Genomic DNA, 16,911 nt, shown 5'->3' with positions numbered 1-16,911 from the left:
CAGGATCAGGTTTAAGGTGCTGGTTTTAACCAACCCTATACGGCCTAGGACCCTCGTACCTATAGGACTGCCTCTCCTGGTATGTCCCACGGAGGACCTTACGGTCTTCAAACAAAAACATATTGGAGGTCCTGGGCCACAGAGAGGTTAGGCTGGCCTCAGCCAGAGCCAGGGCTTTTTCGGCTGTGGCCCCGATCTGGTGGAACGCTCTGTCACAAAAGACTAGGGCCTTGTGGGACTTGACATCTCTCTGCAGGGCCTGCAAGACAGCTGTTCCACCAGGCCTTTGGCCAAGGCACAGCCTGACCCCCTCCTTTGGTAATTCTTCACAGAACTCTAGCCCAATGGTTGCTATTAATTTGATTTGAACTGATTTTATAATGAATGGATTTAATGTTGTTAGCCACCCTGAGCCCGGCTTCAGCTGGGAAGGGCGGGATATAAATACATTATTATTATTATTATTATTATTATTATTATTATTATTAGCTTCATGACTGAATGGAGAGGGTAGGATTTCAACCTGTCTCAAACCTTTATTGACATACAAACAAAATTCTGAAAGGTTCAGTGCAATAGAATCACTCAGCAAAATCTGCTTCTAACGATTAAAATACTGTCATACAACATTTGTGAATCCTCACTGCATGTTGCAGAAACCTGGCTCCTATCTGCAAGATCACCCCAGTCTCCAATTTGACCCTGCTATCCTTGCACCTCGCTGGCTTCTATATTTTATTTTTTTGCAACCTCTCCCTAGACTCTGCCTTCCCATTTGGAAACTGGACCGTGCCCTGCTCATTCGTTTGTGTTTACCAAAAATTGCATTTCTGGATCTCTGCATGCGTGGTAGTGGGGGGGGGAAGGGAGCTGTTGTCTTGCACAGATGTTTCCCAACAGAGGCACGGCATTCGGACCACCCATCCGGCTCTGTGCTGGCTCCAGAAATCTGAATGTGGGCTGGCTGCATGAATGAATGAATGAATGCATTCAGAATGGAATGTGCCTTGTGAAGAAGATGGGCTGCAGATTTTGCGGCTTCTCCAAGGAGAGCTTCCCAGAATCTGTTCCACCGCTGCTCAGCACGAGCCTCGGAAGCCTCATCCTCAGCCTGTCCCTGCCAGAGAACATTTCCATGAGGACTAGTGACTTACGATTACGATTACGATATCTTTATTGTCATTGTCCTTTGCAGAACAATGAAATTGAAAAACTACATAAAACTACATAAAACATTTGAAAACCCCTAAAAACTCTAAAACCCCATTTTAAAATACACTATACTACAAAGACCCCTTATGCTGCGTTTAGAACCAGAATTGCATTAACGTAGAAGCTGTTTCTCAGGCGGCTAGTCCTGGCCTTTATAACCCTATACCTTCTTCCAGAAGGCAGAAGCTGAAAGAGATCATTTCCGGGGTGCGTACTATCCTGTGCTATCTCTGCCGCTTTCTTATGGCACCTGGAAGCATAGATTTGATCCAAGGTGGAGTGCACCCAATTATTCTCTCCACAGTCTTTACAACCCTGGATAGCATTGTTTTCCCCCTGACTGTGCAGCTCCCAAACCACACACACACAGACCATAAGTTAATACACTCTCCACAGTACAATGGTAAAATGCCATCAACAGGTCATTTGAGAGATTGTTTTTCCGGAGGATTCTCAGAAAATATAACCTCTGCTGTGCTCTCTTCACCAGGTCTTTGCTGTTCTCTCCCCAGGTTAGGTCGCCTCTCAACTCCATTCCCAGAAATCGAAACACCGAGACCTGTTCCACGCATTTCCCCTCAATAATAAGTGGCTGAATATTCAATTTACATTTCCTAAAGTCCACAATGATCTCTTGACCCTCCACTGAGTGCTGGGATGATGCCGCAAAGATGCCACTCTGACATCCCTTTGCCTCTGGGCTTTGTTTTGCCTCCCGATTCCTGAGCCCCGAAACCAGGCTTTAGTTCAGCTGAGTGTTGGGGTGCTTCATTCCCATGTGGGAGACTTTTCGGGGGCCTCATGCTTGGGCTGGGCTGGGCCAGAGGCGGGAATAGGCAGAAAGGCATCTATACAAACAGACCCCTAGATTCCTCCTGGCAAGGAAAATACATTATCACACTCAAACTGATTTAACTCAAATTGATTTAAATCACGATTTAAAACATGATTTAAATCACTAGTCAGTAAGTCTTGATTTATATCACTAGTCAGTAATAATATAATAATATAACAATTTATTATTTATACCCCGCCCATCTGGCTGAGTTTCCCCAGCCACTCTGGGCGGCTTCCAATCAAGTGTTAAAAACAATACAGCATTAAATATTAAAAACTTCCCTAAACAGTAAGGTAAGACTTGATTTAAATCTTTTTTTTTTTTTTTTTACAGAAAGACTCATTCTTAATATTCACAACCAGATGAAGGTTTCATTTTTGAAATAATAAATTTTCAGAGTAGTTTTTACAGTTATATCAAAAATTGCTGATTTGGTAATACTATTAGAAATACATAGACAGATAATTATGAAATTATTTACAGGTAGGTAGCCGTGTTGGTTTGCCGTAGCTGAAACAAAATAAAAAAATTCCTTCCAGTAGCAACTTAGAGACCAACTAAGTTTGTTATTGGTTTGAGCACACTTCTTCAGGCTTGTTTGTCTTGATTGAATACCTTCTCCAATTTTGTTCATATGATATTGATTTATTTTATTAGCTGTATCTCCACCATATGTTCTCTATTCAAGAACTGTGAAATAATATAGGTGATATATATATATATGTTGTTAGAACATTATTAGCCACACGTTGCCTCTTACTACTTAAGTTGGTCTGTGTTTGCAACACGGGATTTTTTTTGTTACATGCAACCTGGACCAGCAGATCTCTTCATTGTCTCCTGCGGTTTCCTTCATCCTGACACCCTCCAGCTGTTGTTGAACTCCAGCCCCCATCAGCCCAAGCCAACATCTGGAGAACATCAAGCTGGGTTGGGCTAGCCTACTTGCAGTATAGCCACTAAGGGACGCCTCTCATCCTGCCGTAGCTGACCCTGCTGAACCACAGCAAGACGTGGTTGCCGGGGCTGTGGGAGGTCTCTCTTCTCACCCAAAGTTCTTATTTTCTGTTCCCCAAAACCATGGTGGTCACCCCATTGCCATAAGCCCTGTATATTTACATTTTGTTCTTTAAAGCAGTTGGGTAAAAGTAAGCTGCTGTATCTGCAACTTGCCATAAAAGCCTTAAAAAGAAAAAGAATGCAATAAGAGATAAACCTAAAAAGATGGTGAAAGAAGAATGGGAATGTTTAAATAATTACCATGGGGATAAGGGTTCATCAGTAAAGGCCTGGTTTTGTTTAGAATGATACCGCATAGGGAAATGTTCCCTGATACCAAGATGAGGGATTCTATGGAATTCAGATAGAGAGAATTGATAAGAATAATGATCTGTTGTGACCTTGACGGAAGCGTGTTTTGGCTCATTTTCCTGTTTTTTCTTTTTCTTTTTCTCCCCCCCCCCCTTTCTCCTCCTTTTTCTTTCCCTTTCCTTCTTTCTTTTTTTCTTTCCCATAATAGCTTATGTTTTATGCCATGTAAAGGTAAAGGTAAAGACCATTAGGTCCAGTCGTGGCCGACTCTGGGGTTGGGGCGCTCATCTCGCTTTACTGGCCGAGGGAGCTGGCGTACAGCTTCTGGGTCATGTGGCCAGTATGACTAAGCCGCTTCTGGAGAACCAGAGCAGCGCACGGAAACGCCATTTACCTTCCTACTGGAGCGGTACCTATTTATCTACTTGCACTTGATGTGCTTTCGAACTGCTAGGTTGGCAGGAGCAGGGACCGAGCAACGGGAGCTCACCCCGTCGCAGGGATTTGAACCGCTGACCTTCTGATCGGCAAGTCCAAGGCTATGTGGTTTAATCCACAGCGCCACCCGTGTCCCTTATGCCATGTACTTTGGTTTTTTTTGTAGTTTTTTTTAGCTTTTTCCATTATTATTATTATTAAGGGTTTTTCTTTTGTAATTTTGGTTGTTTATATTTATCTGTATTTGTTTAAAGCAAAATAAAAGTATAAAAAAGAAAGAAAAAGAAAAGACAGATATTGTTCTCTGGGAAAACGAGGGGAGGGGGAGTCTAGAACAGGCCAAGCTTTAATACAAATCAGGAGGGCGGAGGAAACTCAACCAGGAAGCTGATTTTAAGATCTCTCTGCTCAGCTGTGTAAAACTGTAATGGCTTCAAGATGGTGGAGCTTCATGAAAAGTCGCCAGTTGAGACCCAGGAGGACCACCTTCTACCAGCATTGGTAGCAGTGGGCAGATGGAAACAATGGTCTTTGACTTAGTGATGTTGTTTTTGCTGTTGTCATTTATTTAAAGCCTTTTAAAAACCTTGCTCTTTTGTCCCAGAGTTTTCACCTATGATCCTTTTCTTTTACTTTATTTATTCTTTGTTCTTTTTTTCCTTTTTCTGATATCTTATTTTTCATTTCATGCCTTTATTGTAAATAGCATTTTATAGAGGTATAAATAACTGTAAATATGAAAAGAGGCAAAGTATTCTCTAATTTTTTTCCTTGGTTATATGTATTTTCTTTTTCCTTTGTGTTTTCTTTTCTTGTAGATATGTATGTTTTCTAATTTGTACTTAATAAAAATTATTAAATTAAAAAAAAAATCAACCATCAGGGCTCCTTTTCTCCTCTGTTTGCGACTGATAGGCTTTCAAAGTGGCCGAAATGGAACTGGGCATCCCAGCCTTGTTGGACGCTGAGGACATGGTCGCTCTCAAAGTCCCTGACAGACTGAGCATCCTCACCTATGTCTCCCAATATTATAACTATTTCCATGGACGGTCGCCAAGTAAGTAATTTTCCCTAACCCCTTCCTTTTCTCCTGCAGAGCTTTTGTCTGAAAATAGATCCGCAGCTGGCATGAACGCTAAAAAAAAAAAAAGGGTTCTAGCAACTAGATGGAAGCGATAGCTTTCAGTCACTGTGTTAGTCATTGTTGCGTGTTAGGAGACCCCTGTTTCTCCTCCCAGAACCAGTTTCCAGAGTGGTTTAACCATTGACCCCTCTTCCCAGTGAACTCTGGGAACTGTAGTTCCGTGAGGGGAAACGGGGTCTCCTAACAACGCTCAGCACCCTCAACAAACTACAGCTCCCAGGGTTCCTTGGGGGAAGCCATGATGGTTTAAAGTGGTACCCATTGTGCTTTAAAAGCACAGTGGTGCCCCGCAAGACGAACGCCTCGCAAGACGGAAAACCCGCTAGACAAAAGGGTTTTCCGTTTTGGAGGTGCTTCACAAAACGAATTTCCTATGGGCTTGCTTCACAAGACGAAAATGTCTTGCGAGTTCCTGCGGGTTTTTTTTCCTTCCCCCCCTTTTTCTAAGCCGCTAAGCCGCTTATCAGCTGATCCGCTAAGTCTGCTAAGCCGCTTAACAGCTGATCCGCTAAGCCGCTTAACAGCTGATCCGCTAAGCCGCTTATCAGCTGATCCGCTAAGCCGCTTATCAGCTGATCCGCTAAGCCGCTAAGCCGCTTAACAGCTGATCCGCTAAGCTGCTAAGCCGCTTAACAGCTCATCCGCTAAGCCGCTTATCAGCTGATCCGCTAAGCCCCTAAGCTGCTAATAGCGCTAATCCGCTAAACCGCAAGACGAAGAGACTCACGGAACGGATTCTTTTCGTCTTGCCAGGCGCCACTATATTGGTGGAATGTCTTATTCATTGCGTCTGAGCTACTTATTCCCCTGACAGCCCAGTGACATCCATTAAGCCAGTCTTCTCCAAACTGGGGTTGATGGGAGTTGCTCTCCAAAACATTTGGAGGTCTACCAGGTTGGCAAAGGAGGTTGTGTTACACTGAAAGACTGCAGTCACCCGCTTATTAGATCCAATTAGTGTTCTGCTGACGTTTTCTCAGTTTAGGGCATTGATTAATAATAATAATAATAATAATAATAATAATAATAAATTTTATTTATACCCCGCCCTCCCTGGCAAGAGCCAGGCTCAGGGTGGCTAACAACAGTAAAATTACAGTAAAAACATAATAAGGGGGGGGGGGGAAACCAATTTAAAATACAGGTTAAAATGCAATTTAAAATGCAGCCTCATCAAAACCATAAGGGGAGGGAAACATAAGGATCAGACTAACCACCTTAGGTCAGTCCTGCTTCCTGCTTCCTTCTTGAGACTTTTTTTTGCCTTCCTTTCCCAACAGTTGGAGGAATGTCTGGCATAAAACGCTCTTCTTCCGCACCCAGCGAGGAGCCGATGGGGAAGAAGGTTGTTTCTGAACCGGCGGCCCCCAGCAAGCCCCCGCGAGTCCTGCCGCCATCCGAACCCAGGACCGTTCCAGCCTCTCGCAATCTGGCAAAGGAGAACTCACCGGTGGCAGCGGTACGGATCCACCATCTTTTGCCCTAGAAGCGAAACGGAGGGACAGGGAGTCTGTCGACAACAATTGGATGTGATGTGGGTGGCGCTGTGGGTTAAACCACAGAGCCTAGGACTTGCCGATCAGAAGGTTGGCGGTTCGAATCCCCGTGACGGGGTGAGCTCCCATTGCTCAATCCCTGCTCCTGCCAACCTAGCAGTTCGAAAGCAAGTCAAGTGCAAGTAGATCAATAGGTACCACTCCGGCGGGAAGGTAAACGGCGTTTCCGTGTGCTGCTCTGCTTTGCCAGAAGCGGCTTAGACATGCTGGCCACATGACCTGGAAGCTGTACGCCGGCTCCCTCGGCCAATAAAGCGAGATGAGCACCGCAACCCCAGAGTCGGCCATGACTGGACCTAATGGTCAGGGGTCCCTTTACCTTTACCTAGCCAAGAATGGAGCTTTCACGTCTAGGGGCAGTGTATCTCTGGAAACCAGCGGCTTGTCCACTTCCTGGAGGCACCTGATTGGCTGCGGTGCGAAACGGGAGGCGGGATTAAATGGATCCTTTGAGTCGGGTCTCAGGTTCACTTCTCTCTTGCCTTTTTCTCCCCCAGAGACGTGTCTTAGCAGAGAGAAGCAACATGCGAAGCAGCAACTGCGCCACCTGCGGAAACCACGTCCACCTGGTACAGCGCCTCCTGGTGGAAGGGAAGCTTTATCATAGGAACTGCTTCAGGTACTGTTCAGGTGTGGCATTCGCACCTTGTTTCCACCTTTTCTCTGTTTGGGTTGTTGTTGTTGCTGCTGCTGCTGTGTGGTTCCCCCCTCCCCACAATAATATTTAGTATTTTTCATACAAAAACATAACAAAAGAGAGAGTAAACAATAATAAAAGGGGAAAAGGGAAAGTAAAAAAGAAAAGAGAAGATGAAACATAAAATACATCAAATCATCACGTAAACTAAAACTTTATTAATTAATTAAAATCCATCTTCATAAACATATTACTTGACTTCCTCTAATCTCTTCCATCTGAATTTCTTAGTAATTATATATAGCAGTTTCCAATATCATTCTTTCATAAAACCATATCACATTCATAATCATATTTCCAAACTTTTCTTATCGCACACTTTCTTATTTATTTATTTAATCCTAATTTAGTCCTAGGCCTAATTAATTCTTTCATGTGGTTACATATCTTTAATATTACAATATTTATTCAAATAGTCTTTAAATTTATTCCAGTGTTCTGGGTGTTCCTCTTCTTTCTGGTCGCGTGCTGCTGCTATGTTTGGATTTTTTTTTTTAAACAAAATTTTATTAGTTTTCCAATTTTGTAAAAAATATTCTCAATCAAATATAATTAACAAAAGAAAAAACAGATACTAGATTTCCTTTCACCCTTAGACCTCCCTCCGCCATTCCATGGCTTCCCCATATAACATTTCCTGATGCATATTTTATGCCTTCCATTTATTCCATTTAATAATTTATATCTTAAGTCTCTGTTAACTCACAAGCGTTATTTAAGTCCTGTTAAAGAGCTTAACTGTTTACAGTGGTCTTCCAAATACAATATAAATTTCTTCCAGTCTTTATTATAATCTTGGTCTTCCTGAACTCTGATTTTTCCAGTCATTTTCGCCATCTCAACATAGTCCATCAGTTTAACTTGCCATTAGAAGACATCTGAAGGCAGCCCTGTTTAGGGAAGCTTTTAATGTTTGATGCATTACTGTATTTTAATATTTTGTTGAATGCCGCCCAGAGTGTCTGGGGAAGCCCAGCCAGATGGGCGGGGTATAAACAAATTACTATTATTATTATTATTATTATTATTATTATTATTATTATTCCCCTCTGGTTGGGACCTTTTTGTCTTTCCATCCTTTCCATTTTGGCAGCTGTCGTTGCAGGTGTAAACCGTCTTTTCAGCTCCTTCTGTATTTCTGCACTTATAATAAGAAAGCTTCTGGTTTTTTAACAAACATTTTTTTCATTTCATTATACATTGTTTCCCGGAATGTGTTCAGATTTTCGCTGTTGTTAGCATTAGAATTAGCATTGGCATTTATATCCCGCTTTTTCTCCAAGCTGCTTAAGGGGGCGTACAAGATAGACCCCCATCTCCTTTTATCCCCACAACAACCCGGTGAGATAGGTTAGACTGAGGGGCAGCGACTGGACTCCAGGGTCACCCTGAGATCTTCATTTGCGGCCAAGTGGGGATTTGAAAGCTGTGGCACTGGACACAGAAGAAATCTTGTATTGGTTAAAATAGTTGACCACTTGGACTCAGAAGGGACTAGAGACTTGCCTCGTTCATTTTGAGAAACAAACGTGGAATCTTGTTATCATTTTCCACTTCATAAAACACATAATCTTAAGGGCTGCTACTTTCTGCGTAAAGCGCTCACCCTCTGTCTGCCATTTTTCTATCCTTCCTTTCTTTCTTTCTTTCTTCCTTCCTTTCTTTCTTTCTTTCTTTCGAAGAATACTTTATTTAGAATTCAACAATAACAAAGGAAAAACCCACAATAGTTGCTACATCAATTCATTACAATGAACCAATTTTAACAATATATAAATCGTAATAGAAAAATTACACAACATCACTTTTAACTTGCTGAAGTTTTCATATTACACTTTTATCTCTTTATCTCTTTCTTAACATATCAAAAAGAGCAAGAGCAAGAAAAGAGACGCAAAAAAGAAAAGAGAAGGGGAAGAAGAAGGGGGGGATGAGGGTAATGGGGAAAAGAAAAAAGGGAAAACAAAACAAAACAAACACATTTGGCTTCCGATTAGACTCATTGTATTATTATTTCTACAATTTTTTCCACACACAGTTCCAAATTATTTTATTTCTTTCTTTGTTCTCACCAGATATCAAAAAACATATTTGTTGTTTTTTTAAAAGTTTTTTTTTCATTAGGAATTTCAACATAACAGTTTATAAAAAATACATCATCCGCATTTCCACCCCCATTTTCCCTCCCCCCCAAAAAAACCCCTCCCACCCCCACAGACTTCTTTCAGCAACTCTCTCTGGTTTCTCAGTACATATTCTTTTCTGCATATTATAAAATTGTAAAGATCCTTAATTAATCTATCAATATGTTACCAGTAAAAAAAATTGTGTATGTTTATTCAAAACCTGCCAAGGAGTCCAGTTCATTTTGTTGTTTCTTTAAGTGCAGTGGTACCTTGGGTTAAGTACTTAATTTGTTCCAGAGGTCCGTTCTTAACCTGAAACTGTTCTTAACCTGAATCACCACTTTAGCTAATGGGGCCTCCCGCTGCCGCCGCACTACCACCATGTGATTTCTGTTCTCATCCTGAAGCAAAGTTCTTAACCTGAAGCACTATTTCTGGGTTAGCGGAGCCTGTAACCTGAAGTGTATGTAACCTGAAGCGTATGAAACCTGAGGTACCACTGTACTTTGTAAAAGGTTACCATTCTACTTTATTTGTTGTTTTACAAGGATCATTCTCTTTCTGCCAGGAGATATTTGTTATTGTATTGCTGCCATTTTTCGCCTTAGGTGCAAAGAGTGCTCTAGCACCCTGCAATCTGGAAACTACAAAGCCGGGAGCCATGCCGGCACTTTTGTCTGTAACCGGCACGAGCAACCGACGCCCCTCCGGGATTCATTGTCCTCCGGCACAAGGGGTTTCCCCAGCGAGGATAAACCTCCCACTCCTGCCTCCGCCGCACAGAACTACTTGAAGGGACTCGAATCCAAGACGCCGTCCGTGAAATCGGCAGCTTCTGAGCCACCTGGGAATTACAAAGGCAGCTCTGCGTCCGCAAGCTCAAGTTCGCACTGGTCAGACCTTACGGGGGGGAAACCGGATTCTCTAGCCGTTTCCAGCCCTTCTCCGTCCCCACCACGCTGGACACCATCGTCCGCCAAAACACAGCAGGCTCGGGAGAAATTTTTCCAGGCTGGATCCGGGAGCTCAGGACTTCCTCCGAGCAAAACGGAGCCGGTTAAAAACCAAGGCTCTCTTCTGAACCCTCCTCGGGTCTCCGGGAGAGCATCCTTTTCCGGGACCCACACGTCAGGGACCGGTCTGGATGTCAGCGAGAAGGACAGAGCACGGAACGTCCTGATGCAGGCTTTGCCGGGACTTCAGCCTTCCTCCAACAGGACTAGTGGCTTTGGCGGCGATTCGCCCAGCTCGACAGCATCCAGCACGTAAGTGCTTTTTTAAAAAATACATTTTTATTGATTTTTTAACATATTAATTCCAACATTCATACAACATAACTTCTCATCTTATACAATATTTTTAGACTTCTGTCCACACCTCTGATGATATTCTGTTCTTCTATCCCTTATTATGGATTTCTTAATTTCCTATTACCTTTACTTATCCTTAACTAATAATTCTCCTCATTGTCTTTGCTGCAATATTTCAAAGAATTCACCTTGCAAAACTTCTTGCAAACCTACTAGCGTAATCTGTTCACCACAGTTGCTTTTCAAATATTCCGTAAGTTTACTCCAGTCTTCCGAGAATCTCTGGTCCCGCAGGTTTCGAACCCTTCCTGTTAATTTATCTAATTCTGCATAGTCCCATCAATTTCATCCTCCATTCTTCATTCGTTGGTAGTTCTTCTTGCTTCCATCTTTGTGCCAATAATATTCTTGCTGCCGTCATTGCATATAAAAACAACTTACAATCCTTTCTATTTATATCATCTCCTACAATGCCAAGTAAAAATGCTTCTGGTTTTTTAATAAATATATATTTCAACATCTTTTTCATCTCATTATATATCATTTCCCAGAAGTTTTTCTCTTTTTTACATTCCCACCACATGTGATAAAATGTTCCCTCTTTTTCTTTACATTTCTGACATTTATTACTTACTTCATACATTTTAGCTAGTTTCACAGGAGTAATATACCACCTATATATAATTTCATCAAATTTTCTTTTAAGGCATTGCATGCAGTAAATTTTAATCCTTCTTTCCACAATTTTCCACAATCTTTAGCATGCACTGTATTTTTCGCTTCATAAGACGCACCTGACCATAAGACGCACCTAGTTTTTAGAGGAGGAAAACAAGGCAAAAATATTCTGAATGAAACAGTGGATATATGATTTTTGTGGTTCATGCTGTGGCCACAGACATGATATATGATTTGACAGTGAGTTTGGGGTAGCCCAATGCAAAATCCTGAGAATCTATGTGGATCCGTGCTTTGTAACCACGTTTTTGCACCATTGCGGCCCCACGAAACAGTGGATGCATTATTTTTTGGTGCAGGCTATAGCCATGGACATGCTATGTGATCTGATGGTGAATTTGGGGTGACCCAATGCAAAAATCCTGAGGATCCTTGGGCTTTTACTCCCCCCTTCCCAGGCAGCCTCCTTTATCTCTAGAGTCCCTTATCTCCCTCCCAATCGCTTGCCGATCAGCTGCTCAGCGGCTTCGTTTCAACACCCCCTTCCCTCTTTCTAAAAAAGAAAAAAAAAGAAAAAAGCACAACCTGCTTTTTGCCCCTGGGCAATTCGGCTCCAAGGACCACACATTCGCTCCTTAAGATGCACAGACATTTCCCCTTACTTTTTAGGAGGAAAAAAGTGCGTCTTATGGAGCGAAAAATACGGTAAGTGCTTTGTGTCCCTCCAGTCCCCCTGAGCGGGAAGCAAGTTCCCATCTCTGCGTTAGAAAAGTCACAACCACCCGTAAATTCTGCAGTCCTTTTGTGCTTGGAGATATATTGCTCTTGGGATGGAGGTTCTAATTGCCTACATTGGATAATGGGAGGCTCGAACGGCCAGTTCTCTTGCAAACCCAACCCCCTACCCCTTCTGTTTTTAACATGCAACTGGAAAAACACTTGCCCCTCTGATTTGGGATCCTGTACACTAGTGAGGCAAATGCTTGCATGTTTTACTGCGGTTGTAGAAATTTTAATTTGAACAAATTTCCGGTCTTCTCTACTTCCCTCATATTTAAAAAGAACTAAATAAATCACAGGCTAGGTTTAGAAATTGGGGAGGGAAGTTTCAGCCTTGCAATGTACACGCTGGAAATTTTATGAATGCAAGTTTCTTTCTCTCTTTTTTTGCCAATTATTTTTATTGATTTTCCATATTTTTAAACAAATGGTCACCAAATTAATACAAATTCAATTCAAATTTAAAAGCTGACTTCCCACCCACCCCCTCTATTTTCCTCCCTCCTTCACTGCTCCAAATAAAACAGCTTTTCTAACTATCGTTTCAAAATACACCCATCCCAATTTCACATCACCAATTTCTGCTATGGCTTTTATACATTGTTATAACCTGTCCTCAAAATAGTTGAGTGGAGTAAGTCCTCTTCTATCTATTTACAGTAGTTGTTCATCAATTTTCAAACATTTCCTTCTAATGCCTCTTGAGTAACACTTTGCCGGAGAAAAACAGATCTTGCTTCCTCCCAGACAAGTTCTTACCCAACGGGACTTAGTGGGTAGCTAGACTGGTGACTGGGAGCGGCCGCCGAGACCACGTAACACAGGTCCTGAAAGACCTACATTGGCTCCCAGTACGTTTCCAAGCACAATTCAAAGTGTGCTTTGAATTTAAAGCCCTAAACGGCCTTGTCCCAGAATACCTGAAGGAGCGTCTCCACCCCCATCATTCAACCCAGACACTGAGGTCCAGCTCCAAGGACCTTCTGGCAGTTCCCTCACTGCAAGAAGTGAGGTTACAGGGAACCAGGCAGAGGGCCTTCTCGATGGTGGCTCCCGCCCTGTGGAACGCCCTCCCATCAGATGTCAAGGAAATAAACAGCTATCTAATGCAATTCTGGGCTGCATCAATAGGAGTATAGCATCTAGATCAAGGGAAGTAATAGTGCCACTGTATTCTGCTCTGGTCAGACCTCACCTGGAGTACTGTGTCCAGTTCTGGGCACCACAGTTCAAGAAGGACACTGACAAACTGGAACATGTCCAGAGGAGGGCAACCAAAATGGTCAAAGGCCTGGAAACGATGCCTTATGAAGAATGGCTAAGGGAGCTGGGCATGTTTAGCCTGGAGAAGAGGAGGTTAAGGGGTGATATGATAGCCATGTTCAAATATATAAAAGGATGTCACATAGAGGAGGGAGAAAGGTTGTTTTCTGCTGCTCCAGAGAAGCGGACACGGAGCAATGGTTCCAAACTACAAGAAAGAAGATTCCACCTAAACATTAGGAAGAACTTCCTGACAGTAAGAGCTGTTCGACAGTGGAATTTGCTGCCAAGGAGTGTGGTGGAGTCTCCTTCTTTGGAGGTCTTTAAGCAGAGGCTTGACAACCATATGTCAGGAGTGCTCTGATGGTGTTTCCTGCTTGGCAGGGGGTTGGACTCGATGGCCCTTGTGGTCTCTTCCAACTCTATGATTCTATGATTCTAACGTTTAGATGACATCTGAAGGCAGCCCTGTTTAGGGAAGTTTTTAATGACTGATGTTTTAATGTATTTTTAATCATTTGTTGAAAGCTGCCCAGAGTGGCTGGGGAAACCCAGCTAGATGTAAAGGTAAAGGGACCCCTGACCATAAGGTCCAGTCGTGACCGACTCTGGGGTTGCGGCGCTCCTCTCACTTTATTGGCTGAGGGAGCCAGCGTACAGCTTCCGGGTCATGTGGCCAGCATGACTAAGCCGCTTCTGGCGAACCAGAGCAGCAAATGGAAACGCTGTTTACCTTCCCGCTGGAGCGGTACCTATTTATCTGCTTGCACTTTGACGTGCTTTCAAACTGCTAGGTTGGCAGGAGCAGGGACCGAGCAACGGGAGCTCACCCTGTCATGGGGATTCAAACCGCCAAGCTTCTGATTGGCAAGTCCTAGGCTCTGTGGTTTAACCCACAGCGCCTGAGAGGGGTATAAATAATAAATTATTATTCTTAGCCTTGGGAGGGGTTGGTGTCAGCTGGATGTTGTCTGTTGTCCATCCCACTGGCCAAAGGGCTAATCTCCTCTTGCCCATAGCAGCAAGCCATCTCCGGCCACCTCTGGCACACAGCATATCGAGACGAAAAGCATCTCGGACTGGAAGCCTTCCAGGCCTGTCAGCGTGCCAGCTGCCATGGAAGATCCACGGAAAGGACCCTGGGCGCTTTCACCTGCCCTTGAACGTTCGCCCAAGGATCTGGGTGGCAAAGCGGGCGTTGGGGTGGCCCCCCAGAGCATGCTCAAGGATCTGCCCCCCAGCAAACCTGCAGCTGACTCTGGGCATAAACTGGACGTTAAGGTCTCCAAAGGTAAAAAGTGGCCCTTGCTTTATTTACTCATTGCATCGCATTTTTGTCCGTTTGTTTATTCATTTCATGAAATCCATACATCACTTGATTGTAAGCCAACTAAAAAGGTAAAGGGACCCCTGACCATTAGGTCCAGTCGTGACCGACTCTGGGGTTGCGGCGCTCATCTCGCTCTAAGGGCCGAGGGAGCCGGCGTTTGTCCGCAGACAGCTTCCGGGTCATGTGGCCAGCATGACTAAGCCGCCTCTGGCGAACCAGAGCAGCGCACGGAAACGCCGTTTACCTTCCCGCTGGAGCGGTTCCTATTTATCTACTTGCACTTTGACGTGCTTTCGAACTGCTAGGTTGGCAGGAGCTGGGACCGAGCAACGGGAGCTCACCCTGTCGCAGGGATTCGAACCGCCGACCTTCTGATCAGCAAGTCCTAGGCTCTGTGGTTTAACCCACAGCGCCACCTGTGTCCCCTTGTAAGCCAACTAACCAACCTCAATGAAGCTGAGAAACATTTACAACAGTTCTTTAAAACGTAGAAAAAGTCAACAAACTAAAACAGATTGAAATTCTCACCAGCCTTTCTAAGCATCCTGGTAAGCTTGCTTAAATAAGAATGCTTTTTAGCAGGTGCTTAAAAGAATACAGTGAAGGCACCTGCTTGAGGTCAATAGGCAGGGAGTTCCAAAGTGTAGATTCTGCCACACTAAATGAGACTTCTTACCAACGCAGAACAGGTTGAATAATAGAATCACTATGTGATGGCCGGAGATTCAGACTCAGAGGCTGAACCTGAGGAATCCCAGCCTGCACAGGAGTCCCCGCCTCCAGAACCAGCTGAGCCGGGGCTGGGGCCTGAGCCTGAAGGGCCCTCACCTGTGCTGGATCCTCAGGTGCAGGCACCAGCTGAGTCTGCTCTGGCTCCTGAGGTGATGGAGGACCCATTGTCTGCAGGTGCTCCACTCTCAGCCCCGTCAGGGGAAGCTGAGGTTGCCTCTGGGTCCGGTAACCCTCCAGCCTCTCCTGAGCTGCAGAGGCTCAGGGCAGAGAGGCGGAGGGAACTAAGTTCCTGCAGGAGGAGTGCTCGCCTCCAGGCCAGGAGAGGCGAGTCACCTGTGGACCAGGGCCGCCCTATGCCTCAGGGCAGATAAAAGCCAGCCAGCCCCAGTCCCAGGTTGTGGGAGCAATGTTGTTGCTAGCCTGTTCCTGCCTGCACCCTGTCCTGCTCTTCTGCCAGAGTTCCTGATCCCACCCGACTCCCCGCCTTGGACCCAGCTACAGCTTTGACGGACAGCCTCCATACCGCACCATTGACCTCAGACTGGACTCGGACCTCGCCTCTCAGTTAGCCCCCGGGACCAGCACACACTGAATTGTAGAATTGGAAGAGACAACATGGGTCATCTCTTCCAGCTCCTTGCAATACAGGACTGTTTTGCCCAGCGTGGGTCTCAAACTCATAACCCTGAGATTAAGAGTACAGTGGTACCTTGGTTCTCAAACTTAATCCGTTCTGGAAGTCCATTCCAAAACCAAAGCGTTCCAAAACCAAGGCACGCTTTCCCATAGTAAGTAATGCAAAATGGATTAATCTATCCCAGACTTTTAAAAACAACCCCTAAAACAGCCATTGAACATGAATTTTACTATCCAACGAGACCACTGATCCATAAAACGGAAGCAATAAACAATGTACTGCAGTCACACAATCTGTCAGTAGCTGAACTGGGTTCCACACAGTCACAAAATTAATTAAATAATCCAGACGCGAGTGCTGAACACGCACTATGTTCTATTAGTTTTCTGGGTGGCAATTTATGTTGTGTCGAAGCTCAAATATAGCATGGAACTGAACAGGTTTGTGTGAATGCTGCCCTTAACTTGCATACTCTGTTCTTCCTAGTTACAGGTAGGTAGCCGTGTTGGTCTGCCGCAGTCGAAACAAAATCCTTCCAGTAGCACCTTAGAGACCTACTAAGTTTGTTATTGGGATGAGCTTTCGTATGCACTTAGAAGTGTACTTGAAGAAGTGTGCATGCACACGAAAGCTCATACCAATAACAAACTTCGTTGGTCTCTAAGGTGCTACTGGACGGAATTTTTTAATTCTATTCTGCCTGTGCTGATTCACATGGAGGGTTCTGTGTAAAAGGCTTATAGCTTAGGGTTACCAGACGTCCCCGGTTCCCGGGGATAGTCCCCAGATTTGCAAATCTGTCCCCGGACATATTCCGTCCCCGGAATGTCCCCAGATATGCAAATCTGTCCCCAGGAAA

The 16,911-nt window shown here is 44.2% G+C and overlaps 1 protein-coding gene across 3 annotated transcripts in view; it reads left to right on the top strand.

Moving 5' to 3' along the window:
• The window catches only part of MICALL2 (MICAL like 2), a 288,759-nt gene that overhangs the window by 14,707 nt on the left and 257,141 nt on the right, over positions 1–16,911 (top strand). For 2 of the 3 annotated variants that reach the window (XR_013833140.1, XM_079953761.1), the window contains exons 3-7: positions 4,715–4,856; positions 6,224–6,402; positions 6,997–7,118; positions 9,931–10,587; positions 14,373–14,644. Coding sequence is in view for 2 of the 3 variants with exons in the window: in XM_079953761.1 (XP_079809887.1) it covers positions 4,715–4,856; positions 6,224–6,402; positions 6,997–7,118; positions 9,931–10,587; positions 14,373–14,644 (1,372 nt within the window). In the remaining variant the exon portion in view is untranslated. The remainder of the gene's footprint in view (positions 1–4,714; positions 4,857–6,223; positions 6,403–6,996; positions 7,119–9,930; positions 10,588–14,372; positions 14,645–16,911) is intronic. The other variant, XM_079953762.1, reaches the window with a different exon arrangement.

Source organism: Podarcis cretensis (genome assembly GCF_951804945.1).
Source record: "Podarcis cretensis genome assembly, chromosome: 14".
In the NCBI taxonomy this organism is placed as follows: domain Eukaryota; kingdom Metazoa; phylum Chordata; class Lepidosauria; order Squamata; family Lacertidae; genus Podarcis; species Podarcis cretensis.
This window is presented reverse-complemented; position numbering and strand designations above follow the sequence as displayed.